Source organism: Suricata suricatta, chromosome 4 (genome assembly GCF_006229205.1).
Source record: "Suricata suricatta isolate VVHF042 chromosome 4, meerkat_22Aug2017_6uvM2_HiC, whole genome shotgun sequence".
Lineage (NCBI taxonomy): Eukaryota > Metazoa > Chordata > Mammalia > Carnivora > Herpestidae > Suricata > Suricata suricatta.
In genome coordinates this window covers 2235329-2252910 of record NC_043703.1, presented here as the reverse complement: position 1 = coordinate 2252910, position 17582 = coordinate 2235329, and the positions used below count along the sequence as shown (strand labels likewise).

Sequence of the window (17582 nt, the reverse complement as noted above, 5' to 3'; positions counted from 1 at the left end):
CGATGACCCTCAGGATGATGGGATTCTTTTGGTTTTTTTACTGTTTTGTTTATTTTTGAGAGAGAGAGAGAACCCGAGTGAGCAGGGGAGGGGCAGAGAGAGAGACATAAAATCTGAAGATAGGCTCCAGGCTGTGAGCTGTCAGCACAGAGCCCGACACGGGGATCGAACCCACGAACTGTGAGATCTGTCCTGAGCCGCAGTCAGATGCCTAACCGACTGAGCCAGCCAGGCGCCCAGAGGATGATGGGACTCTTGACCTTTCGTGACCTACCAGCCAGTCGGGCCCCACAACGGAGCGGGGCTCACTGCAGTCTCTGGCCTCTTTCTCCCCCTCCTCTCGCGCTGCCCGTCCCGATGATCAAGTCGTGGCCACGTTTCTTGCTCACGTGCCGTGGAGACCTGCCTGTGCAGTTGGCGTGGATTCGGCCTCCCTGCAGCTGCCGCTTCCCGGTAGAGCTGTGCGGGCGCGGGCGGTGTGTCCCCCCAGGCTCACGTGTTGGGGTCCTGCCCCCCAGGGCGAGGTGTCAGGAGCGGTGGTCTGCGGCTCTGCCGTTCAGGGCCTTTCCCAGCTGCAGTGTCAGGCTGCACGGCCTTTGCGACCAGCCGTGGTCACGCAGCACTTCGGTTCGTCTGTGAGCGCTGTGGCCCAGGGCTCCACTCCTTTCCTTGCCGTTGGACGTTCCCTTGTGTGGAGGGACCGCGTTGGGTTTATCCCCCGCATCCGTCACTTGATGGACGACCAGGTGGCTCTGGCTCGGGCTGCCACCAGTAGCGCCGCCGCGAGTCTGTGTTGCAGGTTTTGTGATCACTCTGTCCCCCTTGTGAGGAACTCCTGTTTGCTGCCGATTTTTGTTTTTTTCTCTCGCACACACATTTTTAATTCTGATCAAGTCCTGCCTTTTAAGAGCGTGATTGTTTTTGACTCTGATGTTTAGGTCTGCGGTCCATTTTGAGTTAGTTTTATGTCCGGTGTGAGGAAGTGTCGTGGAAAATCCTCGCGGGTTCTTTTCCTGAGGGAGGGAGAGAAAACAGGGCAGGAGAGGGGAGCGCAGAGAGTGAAGACAGCACACGGTTTCCGATCAAGCCTCTAGCTGCTTCATTCTTCCTCTCCTTCCTCTGCCCCCAGAAAACACTCTTATTTCATATATGGTCCCGGGTCGGTTGCCAGGTAACAGAGTCAAATGCATATCAAAAGAAGCGCCCAGACTTGCCTCTGCAGTGCTGGGGAGGGGGAGCTAGTGCTGAGTAATCCAAAATGCGGCTTGATCTTTTGTGCACCTTGGCTTGGCCACTCTACGTCTGGCCCAGCATGACAGACGCCAAAAATCTGGACCAGGAAATGCACACTCCTAGCCTCCAGATGTGGATCCTGTTTACTGGTTCACTCCCTGGAGAGCGAATATCCTTGCCCGAGGCAGCCAGAAACCTCGGCGGCTCCCGACTAGGAAGCAGTCCGCGCACCGTCTGAGGCCTGTGGACTCAGCTCCGGCCGCCCTTGCCTCGAGGGAGCTGTGTGGGCGTCCCTGCGGGAGGCCAGCGGACCGAGGGCTTGTATCCGGGCTCCGGGTTCTGTTAGTCTGCGGGGACAGCTGTCCTCGTGCCGGGGCCTCACAGTCCTGATGAGCGTGGCTGTGGGGCAAGTTTTGAAATTGGAAAGTACCATCTCTCCAGCTTTTTCTTTTTTTAATGTTTGTTTGTTTGTAAGAAAGACCGCGTGAGTGGGGGAGGGGCAGAGAGAGGGAGACACAGAACCTGAAGCAGGCTCCAGGCTCTGAGCGGTCAGCACAGAGCCTGATGCGGGGCTCGAACCCACAAACCGTGAGATCATGACCTGAGCCGAAGTCACCTAACCGACGGAGCCCCCAGGCGCCCCTCTCCAGCTTTGTTCATTTCCGGGCCGCCTGCACTCTCACAGGGGTCTGGGACCTGCGTGGCGGTTGCAGAAGGCCAGGCAGCCGGGACTCTGGCGGGGACGGTGTAGGGGGTTCAGGTCAGCGTCGGGGTGTTGCCGTCGGACGGTAGGAAGTCTTCCAGTTCATGGGCTGGTTTTGGACCAGAACTTTCTGGGCCTAGAACGTAGGCTCCTGACTAGCCGCCTACTATTGACGAAGTCTGTACGTCGTGCTTCTTTAAGGCGAAGCCCCAGACTCCTCCTCCTGGCAGGACGCGTGTGTTCCTCAGGACTGTGCGTGTCTGCGTCACCATTGCCATGTTCATCTAGTTCATGGAGGCTGTTGGTAGCGTTTTCCTGACAGGAGTGACGTCCTGGGCGTCTCCTTCAGGGTGGACGTCTGCAAGGTGTGCTTAGGGCTGTTCCCTCTGCTGGAGCACCGCCCCGGCCGGGACTCTGCTCTGGGGGCGCCGTCCCTCCTCCCGAAGCCCCGTCCCCCCACTGGGGAGTGCTCCTGGTTCACTAGTTTTAAACCCACTGAGCCCCCGGCGCCCCCTGCTGGTGTGTTTGCGCAGCGTCTTTCTACAGGACCCGGAGCTGCTCAGCCTCCTCTGACCTGCGTGGGGGCTCGTCCACTGCTGTCCCTCCGCCCTGTGGGGACACTGCTGTGGGGTGCGCACGGACACGAGCGCGGTCGCGTTATCAGCTCTCTCCCTCGGCGCTGCGGCCGCCTGTCCACTGCGCGGGGACCACTCTCATTTCATCGCTCTCTTAACGTTTTCTTCGAGGGCTCTCGCCCCACAGGATCTCGTAAAATACCGGTTCTTGGCACTAAGCAACCGTATCTATGTTGATTATGGACAGATATTTACTAGAAAACGTTGGAGACTGAGTATAACCTTGTCAGAGAGGGGTGATTCACTGATTATATCACCACTTACTTTCTATTTTTAAAGTTTGCTTATTTTGAGCAAGAGAGAAAGCCCAGGCACAAGTGAGAGCAGGGGAGGGGAGAGAGCACCCAAGCAGGCTCCCTGCTGTCTGCGCAGAGCCCTCCGGGGGCTCCATCCCACCCTGGCATCATGACCTGAGCCGAAGTAGAGTTGGATGCTTAACCGACTGGGCCACCGTGGCTCCCCGTGGTCACTTAATTTAAGCACAGAGTGTTAGACAATCTGCATCAGAACCCATGCTGGCAGGAGAGGGAGACTCTGGTTTGGGGTCCGCCTGAGGGCTGGCCCCGCCCCGCCCCGGGCACCTGCCTCCCGCAGCCTCTTGTGTGCGGAGCTGCCAGGGCCCCTGGCAGAGGGGCCGCGGTCAGGTCAGGGGGTCTGTTCTGTTATTGGTCGGTGACCTGGGGTCCAGTTTGTCCGGAACCGCCTGCTTGTTCTCATCATTCCGCGGAGGCTGCCGGCTTGTCGCTCAGCATGGCTCCCTTCTCTCGCAGGGCATTTTAGAGGCTTCCAGGGCCAGGGACGTCCCCGTCGTCATCGATGCAGTGAGTGTGGCCTCTCCTGCCCCGCCCCCTCTCCCAGCCAGGCGCCCGGTGCCGGTGCCGTGTGGTAAACGCCCGTGCTTGTCCGCAGGACGGGCTGTGGCTCCTCGCTCAGCACCCCGCCCTCGTCCACGGCTACCGCAGGGCCGTGCTCACCCCCAACCACGTGGAGTTCCACAGGCTCTCCGAGGCCGTGGTGAGTTCGCTGACCCCCCCCCCCCCGGGGATAGGGTGTGCCCCCTCCTGAGACGGGTGTGAGTGTGCCCCCGTGCCCGCCCCCACCTCTCCCTGCGGTCGGCCAGTGTGCAGCTGCGTGTCCCCCACGCTAACGGTGCTGTTCAGTCCTGGTGGGTCGGGCATGTCGGGGGTTGGGGGGGAATGCGTAGGGTCTGTGAGGATGAAATAACACAACAGATGAGCACCCCGAAAATGCTAGCGCATTGGCGCTCGGACCCGTGTCACTTCTGTGCACCTTGGACGGTCTGCCGCGGGCAGGCCCCTCCTCTGACAGGCCAGGGCAGCAGCGGCGCTGCGTCCGCTGACGGCCGTGTGCGTGGTGTCCCCACCTCGCAGCTCAGGGGCCCCGTGGATGGCACTGATCGCCGCGAAGCCGTGCGGAGACTCAGCCAGGCCCTGGGGAACGTGACCGTGGTCCAGAAAGGGGAGCAGGACGTGCTCTCTGACGGCCAGCACGGTGGGTAGCCCTGTGCCTGTCAGCCCGCGTGGCCCCTCATGCTCCCACAGAGGGACCTCCTCCCCATGAGCTTGGTTTTACTCTTGTTTTGCAAAGGGGACTGCATGCACAGCGTTCACCCTCCCTGGTGCCGGGTGTGGGTGGGGGGACCCGGTCCCGTCGGCAGGGGCGGCTGGCCACCCCGCGTTTCTGGCTCGCCTCTGATGGGTCCCAGCCCCCACCCCCCATGGCTCTTGGCCGGCCTGGCTTCGCTCTCCTGTGAAACACAGACCTTGTCAGGAGCCTTGTCAGGAGCTGGTGGGGGGCTGCAGCTGACCCAGGGAGGCGCCCCGGGCACAGGCCCGCCCGCTCTGACGCCCATCCCTCCTGCCCCGCAGTGCTCGAGTGCGCCCACGAGGGCAGCGGCCGCAGGTGCGGCGGTCAGGGGGACCTGCTGGCGGGCGCCCTGGGCGTCCTGGTGCACTGGGCGCTGCTCGCCGGGCCCGAGAAGACAAACGGGTAGGTGGCCTCCTCTTCCTCGTCCACCTCGGACGTTTCGGCTGTGGGATAAGTAGCCCCTTGGAACGGCGTGGGGGCCACCCCAGGGCAGGCGGTCCCCGGGCGGCCCCTGCTCCCTGCACGGTCCAAGCCTGCCTTGCTGCTCGGCGCCCGTGGCTCCGGGGCGTCAGGAGTGCACAGAGCTCCCCGCTCAGTCCCGCGCGCAGCCCGGCTCGGGGCCCTGTTCTGGGGGGTGCGAGGTGGCCTGGCTGTGCCCGCTGTCCCGAAAGACTGGAGTGTCCCCGCCGAGGCAGGACTGGGAGCCGCAGGCTGGGCTCATGTAACCGGTCAGAGCCGTGGGCCCAGGCGGGTCCCCCCCTCCGGGGCCCACGTCCTCTCCTCCACACGGGCTGGGTCAGCCCGGGTCTGGAGGACCCCCCACCACCCGTGAAGCCACACGGCCCTGCAGGGTGGTGGCACTGCTGGGGGGCAGAGGCCATCTGGGTGCTGCATGGCGGGCTGGTGACGGGGCCGCGAACCCACGTCCTAGGGTGTCCGGTGGTCCTCACACCCTGGCACCGAGGGCACACTACACCACGCTTTGTGGGGGGAAGCCCGGGTCTCTCCGGGGTGGGTTTGTGTCCAGGCAGGTCGGTGTCCCTGGCCGCAAAGTCGCCTTCTGCCTCAGGCCAGCAGGCTTGGACCTGCCTGGGGGTCGGGGACTGTGGGAGGGAAAGCAGAGTCTGTCTGACACCCACCCCCCCAGGTCCAGCCCCCTGCTCCTGGCCGCCCTGGGTGCATGCGCTCTCACCCGCCAGTGCAGCCGCCAGGCCTTCGAGAAGCACGGCCGCTCCACCACCACCAGTGACATGATCGCGGAGGTCGGGCCTGCCTTCCGCAGACTCTTTGAACCCTGAGCCCAGGCCGCGGGAAGCTGGCGGTGCCATGGATGGGGACGCTGCCTTTGTCACAGGAGCCTCGTCACATGTCCCCGTCCTCAGGGTACAAGAGCAGCGTGATCCACGTGTTGATTTTTGGCTTAAATGTGTAGCTGGAGGTGTTAGGGGACACTGAACAGGATTCCTGAACTTTCCTGGCCGCTGCTCAGCAGGGATGGAGAGAGAGTGAAGAGATGCGCACGGCCCGAGCCGCTGTGGGGACTCGCTCTCCTCCCCGAGTCATGTGTCCCCACACGGGGTCCCATCGGTTTTGTCCAGACACCGGCACAGTGATGAGCTGTGCTTTTTAGCCTCGAGGCCCACTGGGCGAGTGGCCCTCATGGTCTCGCTCATGTTTGCTTTTTAAACAGCAATTCGGTTGGAACCTGGCAGAGAAGCGTTAATTGGTTGAAGGATTTCAGTGTTTGGTTTTCGGAGGACACGACCCTGAGCGTGTGGGTGGGGCCCTGACGTGTCCCATGAGTGTGCGGGGGCCCCTGCTTGGAGCTGGTGTGTGCTCAGGAGCAGGGTCCCGTCCAGAGGGGAGGTCTGGGCAGCGGCTCATGGCCCGTGGTTCCTTCAAAAGGTGTTGGCCCTGCTTGGGGTGATGCCGTGTGACCTCGGACCTCACATGGATCCTTTAAAACTTATTTCTTGAAAACTGTCCCCTTGTTTCAGGTGTAACTTTAGAAACGTCACTGTCTTTGGGGGAATTATATCTAAATCCTGGTAACTATTAAAAGGCAAATCTGGTTTATTTCAATGCAGGGTTTGTTTTCCTTTCTCACGTCGTCAGTAGATGCCTTTCAGCTCCCCCAAGGTCAAGTCTGTCATTTCGGGTTCTCACTGGTGTCCACCAATGCAGAAATGCGCCCGGCCTTTCCTTTTGCAGAAAATCAACTGTAGCCGCCACGGGAGCGGCTTTGAGGTATTTCCTCTGGACGAACAAACACCCTCGCTCAAAACCAAGGAGCAAGTGGCTGTTAGAAAAACTAACTGCTTTCTTGAGCTTTTACAAACCCGTATGCACTTGCGGCTCAGGAGCTGCTTCTCCTGAGAGCGAGCTGGCAACTCAGCACGTCTGGGGGGCCGAGTTGGGTCGTCGGGACAGTGCGACCCCCGGGGGTCTGGTATCCTTGTAGGGGCCTACCTGCCGGGGGTCCTGGCACGAGCTGGGCCCCTGTAGGCGAGTCTACTGATGAACGGGTCTCCCTTCCTGTGGGATGGGACACGGGTGCCCGCTGGGGTCAGGGCGAAGTGAATGGGGCCCCGAGCCTCACCAAGCTGTCGGGCACCGTGCCCGGTGCGTGCTCACCTGCGGCCCCCGCTGGCCCAGGAGATGCCCGCTCGCCAGTATGGGAGCACAGGGGGCCTGAGAGCGGGGGAGACCATGCACCCAGTCGTGACAATGGCCGTCACGTCCCGCGCTCATACCTGTCTTGCTCTCGCCCTGGCATTGGACTCTTCCAGAACTGGCCCCTGGCACACAGCCCGAGCCTGTCTGCTCACGGGCCACAGGGCTGGCACGCGGGAACCAGGGTCGAAGAGGTGAAATGCAGTGTGAGGTGGCCACTGGCAGCGTTGTTTTCCACGCCGAGCACCTTACTTGTGTGATGAGAAGCGGGAGGGGCGGACCCGCACTTGTAGGAAAGTGTCCCCATCAGGGCCTCACCCTAGCTCAGCACCGCCCAGGGCCAGTCCATCCTGGGAGACCTGCGTCCTGAGGTCGGGGGTCCCCGTGGTGTGACCCCACGGCACAGGGAACATCAAGGACCGGTGTTGCCAGGTGGTTCTGGGAGAACCACCCGTGTCTGTCGGCGCCGTGAAGAGTCAGGCACACAGATCACTGTGATTTACTGTCGTGTTCACTGAACAGCCGTGACGGGAAACTTTAATGTAAAGCCTTTACCGTGACCGAGGCCCACAGAGCCGAGTGGGGGAGGCCTCAGCTCCCTGGTCCAGGGTCTCCGCTCCTGGGACCCCGCAGCTCCCACGTGGACGTGCCGCTCCTGTCCTGCGGGGGGGTGGGGAGGGGAGGAGGGCCTGCTCCTGTGTCTGTCCTCAGCCATGGGGGCCCCTCCCTGGTACATAGTCCCTGGGTCCCTCAGGTCACTGGGGTGGGGGGCGGGGCTCTCTGCTCACGAGCAGCGTGGACCCCGGGGCATCTGCGTGTACCCGCCTGGGTCACCTGGGGCCGAGCACGGGGACTCACCTTGATGCTGATGCCGTGGGCGGCGAGGTCCTGGCGCACAGCGTCACATGCCTCCAGCAGGGGCTGCCGGGCCTCCCTGGTGGCCGCGCCGCCGGCCAGTGCGAACTGCCGGACCTTGAGCCGGAAGCGGACCAGCTCCTCCACCACGCTGTGCAGTGCTGCCTGGCTGCCGTCCCCGCAAGCGTGCTGCACCCAGGGGAGCCTGGTCAGCACGGCCCGCTGGGGGTGCGCGCCCTCCCGGGGCTGGGCCCCTGGCCTGTATGCCTGGGCCACCCAGGCCAGGGGCCGCGAGTGCACAGACGTGCTGGTGACCAGTCGGGAGGTCTGTGCCATACCAACTAACGAAACCAGATCTGCTCCCTTGAACCAAACGCTCAAAACTGACACGTGGCTTGCACACAGGCCCCCCCAATTTCAGCGGGTCACTTGGATCTGAAGCTGCCAGATGTCCTCTCCCCCCGATGGGACTCTCCTTACGGGGAAGGGTTCCTGGCCACTGTGTTTACATGTGTGGAATGACACGTCCTACAGCTCGGGGGTCAAGCTTCCCGCTCCTCCCCTGTTCCCAGTTACTGTTTCCACAATAAAAGACAAGATTTCTACAGAAACGTGAGCCCGAGCGGGAGTCGGTGTCCGCCGCTGCAGGAGGAAGCGAGGGCCGGGACCCCCAAGGGACAAACGTCCTGTGTGTACCTAACTGCGTTCTTTCAAAGTCAACACTACCCAAGCCCACGCGTGCAGAAGCCACAGTGGTGGCCTGTGGGCTGCTGGTTCCACGTGGGGTCGCCCGCAGCTTCCGGCAGGAGGAGACCAGGTCTAAGCCTCTTCCCCTTGTAAAGAATGTGTTTTAAGCACGTAAATAAGTTCACACTATCCACCAAAACGAACATTTACAAGGGGAAAGCGTGGCTGTTCCTGCACAGTCCTGGTCCTGCGAGTGAGGCCCGAAGAGGGAAGGGGGTACCTGTCTGTCTGCCAGAGAGATGCCGACGGTCTCGAAGAAGTGCTGGACGTAGGACACGATGGCGCCGAACACAGCCGCACTCCTGGGACCGCTGGGCTCCTGGGACAGACCACCCAAGAGCGGTGCTTTACAGGCACAGTCATGTGGCAGAGCCTGGCAGGTCGCTGCCAGCCCCGACCTCAGGGCCCCGTGCAGGGAAGACACTGGCCCAGCCCCGGAGCTGCCCGCCCGCCGCACGACTGGGGGAAGCCACATAACCCTGCGCCTCAGTCTGCCTTTCTGTAACGTGGGGGCCTGTGAGGGTCCCACTGCTGGTGTCCCCAGAGTCGGATGATGAAATCAAACCCCAGTGTGATGCTGTCTGCAGGGGGGGGCTCTAGGAGGTCACTGGCTCACGGGGACAGCGCCTCACTGATGCGGTTGGTGCCAAGGTTCAGAGAAGGTCAGGCTGGGCGGGCACAGTCGGGATCCCAACAAACCCCGACTCCCCTGCGTATTAGCAAACATGATACTGCCAGTCCGTCCGGGAGGGCAGGGCCTGTGCAGGACGAAGCAGCTCCTGCAAGTCAGGGGAGGCCTGGGGGGACCAGCGTGCCCCAGGGAGGTGGCGTCCCTGCTTCCCGCCGAGGGGGCGCCCGCTGTGGCCCGCGACTACCTGGGTGCGCTCCCGCAGCTGGGCATTCCCGCGGTGGATGAGGGCCATGACCGCGTCCACCGCGGCGGGCGTGTCAAAGTCGTCCGCCAGCGCAGCCTTCACCGCCTCCCTGGTGTGGCGGAGCCTTGGGGAGAAACGGGCGTCCTCAGTACGGGGTAGAGTCAGCCTAGGATCACCACATGACCCCAGAATCCAGAGGGAGAAAGCCTGTCAGACCCGGGTTTGAACCCCCTGTGCAGGCGGGCATCTGTGAAGGGTTTAAGAACGCGGTGGTGAGAAGCAGTGTCCTGCCAGGCCCGGCCGCTTTTGGCTTGTGTTATGCACAGGTGGCCTGGGCAGGCTCGGAGGGAAGGACAGCATGAGGTCAGCTGCCCTCTGTGGGAGCCCGCAGGCAGGACACCAGGTCCTCAGAGAGGGTGGCCCCAGGGCCGGGCAGTCCCCGCGGGCCACAGCAGCTCGCGCCCTGCCCCCACCCTGTAAGCTGCGCCTGCCTGTGGGCAGCCAGTCAGGGCCTCTGGGATGCGGTGGCCCCTAGGACCCAGCCCCCCAGGCGCAGAGTGCGTCCTGCTGCCCACACCTGGCTGCATTCTCCACCTCTGTCCCTTTGCTGCCACACCCCTGCCATTGGGCCCCGTCTCCGGGACAGAAGGCCCTCCCCACTCCTGCACACCTGCCACCTCGCACACTGGAGCTCTGTCTGCAAGACAGGCTCCTCGCTGTCCGCTGATCCTGGACCTCACCCCACTCCCTGTGACTCCCCGACTTCCAAGCAGGTGGAGCCCCAGGACCCCTCTGGCCTTGTAAGCAGCATGAGCTGGGGGGCAGAGTCCTCGCCTCTCGCCCCTCTGGTGGGTCTGTGGCCCTGGGTGGTGGCAGTGGCTGCTGTCCAGCCTGGCCCCAAGGGACCAGGGAGGGAGGGAAAGGCCACAGGCAGGGCTCTCTGTCAACCCGGGCTCCCGAGCACCCAACGGCCTCGACCTCCCCTCCACTAGGCCTGGTGGCGAGGAGCGCCCAAGGCAAAGAGGGGCGCCCGCCCCTTGTACCCGCCGTCCAGACGACCGCTGACACCAGGCCCCTGCCCTGCCTGTCCCAGCACTCCTTTAACCAGACAAGCATTTCCAGAGCTTCCTGGATCTTTCCAGCCCCTCGCCATCTCTGATGTCGATCCCTGGTCTTCAGAACACATTTAACCACTTAAAGCAGCAGAACGGGGACCACTGTTTCCATGTGGAGGGCTGGGGTCCCCACCTCCCCTGCTCCCTACTCCGCCTCGTTTGCCCTGTGACCCAGACGCCCTGTGACCCAGACGCCGAGGAGGACAGCGGGGCAGAGGGGCGGGGCACGAGCCGGTGCAGGCGGACTCCGATCAGGTCTGAGCCCAGCCATCAAGGCCACCCCCCTCTGCATGGAGCAGGTGCCCAGGACTCTGTGCGTCACTCACCAGCACACGGGGAGCACCCCTGCACTGCCGCCGAGGGCATCCTCACCCCTCCCCACAAGGACCTCCACCTGCGGAGGTACCCTCTCTGCAGCCACACCCACACCTCGGGGCGGCTGCCGGGGGGCACCTACCTCTCCCGCAGCACGTCCTCCCTGACGGGGCCACACACCAGCTGCCCCTTCACGTAGGCCCGGGCGTCCTCGACGAACGCTGCTGCTGCCTGGAGGAGGCGTCTGGCCTCCAGCACGGAGCCGTCGCTGTAGTCCACGGCTGAGGGGGACACACGGTCACCTCGCGGCAAGAGCCAAGCAAGTGACACAATACCGCCACTGCCCTGCCCCCTGGACCGCGAGGGTCCGCCCCGCCCCGGCCTTGCCGCCTGGGAGACACAGAGAAGCACCCCTAGCACACCTGGCCGAGGGGACCGTGCAGCTCCGGAGGTCCCGGGGCCCCGACCTGCTGCGTGGGGGTCAGCTGGTGGCGGGGACCCCAGGCTGGTGTTAAAGGACAGGCCCTCAGACCAGCTGTTACAGTGAGAGCACGCAGCCCCTGTCTGGACCCAGGCAGAGGAGAGCGGGAGCTGACTGCACCCACGGCCTTCCAGAATCTTCGGCTGAGAGCTGGGCTCGCACTTGGAACCCAGGCCCTCAGGTACGAGGGCGGCCACAATGATGAGGCCCAGCTTCCTCCCCAGCCCGAGTCTGGTGCGCAGGCCCCGGGCTGGTCCCCCCATCGGCCTCACCTGACCGGTAGCCGGTCCGCATGCAGAAGAGCCGGAATTCGTCCGGGGAGGCCGTCCGGAGGAAGTCCTGGCGGAGAAACCCCGGAGGAACGGGGAATGGTAACGTGCGTGACAACCGCGTGAGCCCGCGGCACTTCCGAAGCCTCAGAGGCTTGGATTTGTTCCCGCCTGGAGTGCTCGCACGCTCCCTGCGCATTCCCTCCCGGAGTGTCTGCACGCTCCCCGCCCCTCTCCGCCCCCCGAGTGTCCGCACGCTCTCCGCATGTTCCCGCCCAGAGTGTTCGCACGTTCCCCGCGCGTTCCTGCCTAGAGTGTGTGCACGTTCCCCGCGCGTTCCGGCCCGGAGTGCTCGCACGCTCCCCGCGCATTCCCGCCCAGAGTGCTCTCACGCTCCAGCCCAGAGTGCTCGCACGCTCCCCGCGCGTTCCTGCCCAGAGTGCTCGCACGCTCCCCGCGCGTTCCCGCCCAGAGTGCTCGCACGCTCCCGCCCAGAATGCTCGCACGCTCCCCGCGCGTTCCCGCCCGGAGTGCTCGCATGCTCCCGCCCAGAGTGCTCACACGCTCCCGCCGAGTGCTCGCACGCTCCCCGCGCGTTCCCGCCCAGAGTGTTTGCCCGGTCTGGTGGAGAGTCCGTACGTTTCCTGCGCGTTCCCACCCAGAGTGTTCGCATGCTCCCCGCGCGTTCCAGCCCAGAGTGCTCTCACGCTCCAGCCCAGAGTGCTCGCACGCTCCCCGCCCGGAGTGTCTGCACGCTCCCCTAACATTCTCGCCCGGAGTGTCCGCACGCTCCCCGCACGTTGCCTGTCAGACCGCTGCCTGTCAGACCGCGTCTGTGGGCGAGGCCCCCTGCTCTGCACTGACCCAGCGAGCCCACAACGATGTTGACCTTGGGACCCCCTTCCCACGACAGGGTCCTCAGAGGATGGGCACAGCCAGGTGACGGATCGGGCAGAGCTCCAGGCCCCACGATGGTGGGGGTCCCAGGAGTGGAAGCAGCCGGGACAGCAAAACAAGCCGGGGTCAGGGTCAGGGCCAAGGTCACGGTCAGACCAAGGGCAGAGGCCAGGTCACTCTCCCACAGGCTATCCTCTGAGGCCCCGCAGTGAGGCCAGCACCAAGCTCCAGCTCATGTTCTCAGCATTCCACTGCCCCTGGCTAGTGACAGCATGTGAGCAGGGGAGGGGCAGAGGGGGAGAGAGACAAAGACCCAGAATGTGAAGCAGGCTCAGGCCCTGAGCTGTCAGCACAAGACTGACGTGGGGCTCGAACTCAGGAACTGAGAGATCGTGGCCTGATCCGAAGTCGGCCGCTCACACAGCTGAGCCCGCAGGCGCCCCAAGAACCTGCTGCAGGAGTTGTTAAAACAGCCCCGAGTTCACCAAAGCCCGTCTGTGGTGGTGAGAGGCGCTCGGTCACCTCAGGGAGGGACGCCAGGACAGACGCCAGGACAGACGCCAGGACAGACAGGCCTCAGATGCCAGATGCCTCCTCCACCAGAGGGCACAGGAAGCTGGGGGGCAGGAGAGGCCTGTCTGGCGGAGCAACAAGGGCGGGGAGCACAGGGTCAGAGACCTGGGGTCGCCTACGGCGGCGGTGGCCTTCCAGACAGTGTAGTTACCTTAATAGTGATGTAGTTTTTCAGCGACTTGGACATTTTTTCTTCTTTGCCTTTCACATGCAAATGCCCTGAAACAAAACAGCGATTTGTTCTGAAATTTGTTTGGAAGTGGGAGGAGGGGGAGGGGGAAGGGGAGGAGGAGGGAGCTGGTTCTTTGTGAAACTCCTCCCTCAGGCCAGCCCACCTCACTCATTCCCCAGCAGGCACGTACCTACGCCCATGTGGACAGTGACCCCCCAGGCCTTTGCCTGCGCTCAGGGTCTCCCCAGACCTTCACACACTCAGTCCCCCTCCCAGGGCCCTTGCCCACACTCAGGGGTCCCCTTCCCTGACCTTTGCCCAGGCTTGGGGCCCCCCAGGAAGAGGGAACCCACAGTTGCACCTGTTCGAGGTGGCCAGGCCCGCCCCCTCCCCTCCTGAGGCCCCCTCACCCCAGGGAAGGGCAGACTCTATACCAAGCAATGTGTGCTGGTTTTGGGGGTTCTGAGCTGAGGGTCTCAGCGCATGACTGGTGAGACTCTGCGCTGTGCTCTGTTGGCACAGGACCAAGGGCCCTGGACCCTCTCACCCCTGCAAGTGTGAGACGGGAAGACGCCCAGCCAGGTCAGGAGCCCCTCAGCCTGTGCTTTCACAGGGTTTCCTTCCGGGGGGCTGGGGGGGAGCCTCCGCCTCCTCTGACAGGCCCTCGAGCACAAGGGTGCCCCAAGGCCAGCTCTTCTGAGAACGGGCCAAAGTGTGCCTGCCCACCAAACTCCCCTCAAACATAAGGTCACGTGACCTGTACCCACCAGACTATGAAAAGCATTCGCGGCGCCTGGCTGGCCCAGCTGGGGAGATGCGACTCTTGATCGCAGAGTCGGGAGCTCGGGCCCCTTGTCCAGCATAGGGGTTATAAATAAATAAACCTAAAAATCGACTTATTTTTTAACTAAAATTGTTTTTCCTTCTTATTTGCGTTGGGGTGAGGGCAGAGAGACAGAGAATGAATCCCAAACAGGACCTGCTCTCTCAGCACAGAACCCAACTCGGGTCTTGATCCCACAAACCGTGGGATCCTGACCTGAGCCAAAACCAAGAGTCGGACACTCAACCAACTGAGCCACCCAGGTGCCCCCCCCCATTAAAAAAATTAACATTTAGAAAACGAAACACATCCAACTACTTATCTTTGGTTCATCTACCTCTGAAGAGGAGCTGGTCCTCCTGGGTGTTGGGGGCACAGGTGTCCCTCCGGGACGGAGACGCGCGGAGGCGGAGAGCCTGCGCCTTAGCGGTGTGTGAAAGTCATAACACCACAACAATGACCCTATTCTGTTTCCACGCCAGGAGCGAGCCCCACACACCCGGTAACAGCTCCTGGGGGGCGCGGGGGCACCGTCCCCTTCCGGTCCCCGGGCCACATTTGCTAACGGCTGCAGGAGACAGCTGTAAGTGACCAAGAGCATGACGAGGATGTGTCAGGGGCGTCAGGCCCCCGACAGCTGACCCGGGATGGGACACGGCGCTTCAGTCCTTGGAGGCGCCCTGCCAACGGGCCCCGCGCCACTCACTCTATGTGCCTTCCTCCGAGTCCCCAGGCCCAGGGGAGGGGCTATTTCACGAGGTTCTGAAAGTGAAGGGCGGGCCCCTGAGGGCTACACCGGCTCCAGGGGCACTTCTGAGGCTCCCGAGCAGCGAGCTGCGGGTGGATGCAGGTCATCAGGCTCCTGTCCCTTCCCGGGGGCCCGTCAGGGCGCACGCTGCCAGCAGATAGGGTTCCGTCCCGGAGCCAGAGCCCAGACAGGGCTCACCTGCCCCGCCGCTGCGGCCCCTGCACCCCTTCAAGGCGGCCCGAAGCAGGCCTGGTGCCGCAGAGACGCAGGAGGGAAACGTGGCAGTGGACACAGTCGGGCCAAGCAGCCTCAGCTACGGACACGACACCAGAGTGGGCAAGGCCTGGCCTCGTGGTCGGACGGCAGAGCGCCCTCCCTCCCGGCAACGGAGAGCATTCTGCACTCGCTGCGGCCCTGCCCCACTCGGAGCTCCAGTCCGGCCCCAGGGAGTCCGCGCCCAGCGCTCCAACGCAAACCCGAGAGCGAGCAGTTTCCTCCCTGCTGACTGACCCGAGTCTTTCCACTCGCTCCTGTCTCACCGATTCGCACAGAAGGGACGCAGAGCACAGCAAGGTGAAGTCACGACTTACCGGAATGCAGAAAGTAATTTCCCCACTGCCTGCATCGATGGAAGGCCTCGCACTGGGCGATCTCGTTCTCGTGATGCGGGAAGGCCAGGTCCGCCCCGCCTGAGTGGACGTCCAGCCGGCTCCCAAACACCGAGCTGCGGGACAGGGTGGCGCGGGCACTTAGGGCACACGGTGCTCCCCAGCCCCGCCCAGCGGCGGCCTCCCCGCCTTGGTGCCAGGAGCAACGCATCTCCATGTAAAATCAGTGTGCGTGATAGCTGAACTGAGGCAAAAAAGGGAAACTGGAATTTTGTTTTTACGTCCTAAAGAGGCTTAATTCTCTTTGTTCTGGACACAGTTTTTTAAAAAAAATTTTTTTTAATGCTTATTTTTGAGAGAGAGAGAGAGAGACAGAGCACGAACAGGGGAGGGTCAGAGAGAGAGGGAGACAGAATCTGAAGCAGGCTCCAGGCTCTGAGCTGTCAGCACAGAGCCCGACACAGGGCTTGAACTCACGAACCGTGAGATCATGACCTGAGCAGAAGTCGGACGCTTCACCGACTGAGCCCCCCAGGTATCCCTATAATATGGTTTTTAAAAACATAAAATTATCTCTTCTTCCTTTCAATAGGTAGAGTTCAGTGGTTTTCCAACACTAACAAAAGAGAACTATAAAATCCCGAGAATTCTTGCAGTGGCTTTTGAAAATGTAACTATTTAGTGATGACATACAGATAACAAGGTAACTGAATTCAAAGCAGTGCATTTCAGCTGCGGAGATGTCTGCTTTGATGCTATTCTGTGTGTTTCCGGGAAACCACGTCCCACAAGACGGCACCCTAAAACCAGCCGGCTGCTGGGGGCCACAGAGCGCCTGCAGGCCAGGCTGAGTCACAGGTGCCCCGGTCAGCACGGGGGAGTGCGGCCTCCGGGCGGCTGCGGCCACCTGTCCCCTCCCCACCCCGGAGCTCGGCGGGGCTGCAGGTGCACATGCTGTGGTTAGAAACAGACAGTTCTGAACCACGCTGGCCAGAGACGCCAGGGGTGGCAAACCCGCGCCAGCCCGTTCTGGTCCAGCTGTGGTGACGGGCTTCAGAGAATCGGGGTGTCGGGGAGTGTGAGGCAGGCGGGGCCGGGCTCGGGAGGGGTTTTATGTACAACGAGTGATTCGTTCTCACCCAGATCTGAAACGAAGCTGAGGACCTGAGGGTTTCACAAAGCTAAACGGCTCTGGGGCTCTGCGGCTCACGTTGTGAGTTCGAGGCCCATGTTGGGCGTGGACGTTACTTAAAAAAATAATAAAGCTACATCAGAGTATAAACAGGGCAGGGTCAGAGAGAGAGGGAGACACAGAATCTGAAGCAGCTCCAGGCTCCCAGCTGTCAGCACAGAGCCCGACACGGGGCTTGAACTCACGAGCCGTGAGATCATGACCTGAGCTGAAGTCAGACACTCAACCATCTGAGCCACCCAGGCGCCCCTATGTTTCTAATCTTTAAAACTGCATACTATAATTAACGTCTGCAATGAAGGGAAACACATCGAATGTGTGAAAATCGGGGGTTCCTAACGATACTAAAGAGCCCCTCCCCTCCACAAACAGGAAGTAAATGCGCGAGGCTGTTCACTGTGGGTGTTTCTAAGAACAAAACACCGGGACCCACGTGCACCTGCGGGTCCCAGCTAACTGACCGGTGTGCCCGCGGGGCCAGCACGAGAGGCTGGGGCACGGTGATGGGCGTCAGGACCGGCGGCTCCCGGGACACGGCGCTGAGGGGGGAAGGGGTCACAGGCAGACCCCGCGGGCCGGGCTCCAGGCCCCGCAGTGACGCCAGCACCGCAGGCGGGTCAGTGGACCTTCTGGTTTCCCGGTGGACAGAAATGCTCACGCCGCACCGCCGTCGACTAAGTGTGCGGCAGCGTTCTGTCCACGGCACGCCGCACGCTCTAAGAGAAGACGCCTTAGTGCTGGAAAATGTGAACCACCACCGGAACTCTCGGTGGCTGGCGACCTTTACACTGGTGGAGGGTCCTGTCTGACGGTGGTGGCTGCCGACCCGTCGGGGCCGCGGCTGAGGAAGGCCGGGCGGCCGCAGCGATGTCTTAAAATAAGACAACGAAGTTGGCCACATCGACGGACTCTTCCATCCAAGAATGACCTGTCCTGTAGGCGACGCTGTCTGGTAGCGTTTTACCCACGGACTCCTTTCAGAACTCTCTCAGCCTGTTACAGCTTCCGCCCGAGTCCACGACAGTCACTCCAGGAATGACTGTTGTCACCTCCCCCGTCT

The 17582-nt window shown here is 62.5% G+C and overlaps 2 protein-coding genes across 2 annotated transcripts in view; one reads left to right on the top strand and one right to left on the bottom strand.

The window, feature by feature from the left end:
• NAXD (NAD(P)HX dehydratase) overlaps positions 1-6261 on the top strand; it is a 19431-nt gene extending 13170 nt beyond the window's left edge. Inside the window, exons 7-11 of the mRNA XM_029938396.1 lie at positions 3127-3392; positions 3481-3585; positions 3963-4083; positions 4461-4581; positions 5327-6261. Coding sequence (XP_029794256.1) covers positions 3127-3392; positions 3481-3585; positions 3963-4083; positions 4461-4581; positions 5327-5477 — 764 coding nt within the window. The 3' untranslated portion in view covers positions 5478-6261. The remainder of the gene's footprint in view (positions 1-3126; positions 3393-3480; positions 3586-3962; positions 4084-4460; positions 4582-5326) is intronic.
• Positions 6262-7345: 1084 nt separating this feature from the next.
• Positions 7346-17582, bottom strand: part of CARS2 (cysteinyl-tRNA synthetase 2, mitochondrial) — a 27867-nt gene continuing 17630 nt past the window's right edge. The window contains exons 8-15 of the mRNA XM_029938395.1: positions 15313-15446; positions 13131-13198; positions 11513-11579; positions 10902-11040; positions 9330-9453; positions 8675-8773; positions 7711-7896; positions 7346-7512 (exon numbers count right to left, since the gene is read on the bottom strand). Of these exons, the coding sequence (XP_029794255.1) occupies positions 7444-7512; positions 7711-7896; positions 8675-8773; positions 9330-9453; positions 10902-11040; positions 11513-11579; positions 13131-13198; positions 15313-15446 (886 nt within the window). The 3' untranslated portion in view covers positions 7346-7443. The remainder of the gene's footprint in view (positions 7513-7710; positions 7897-8674; positions 8774-9329; positions 9454-10901; positions 11041-11512; positions 11580-13130; positions 13199-15312; positions 15447-17582) is intronic.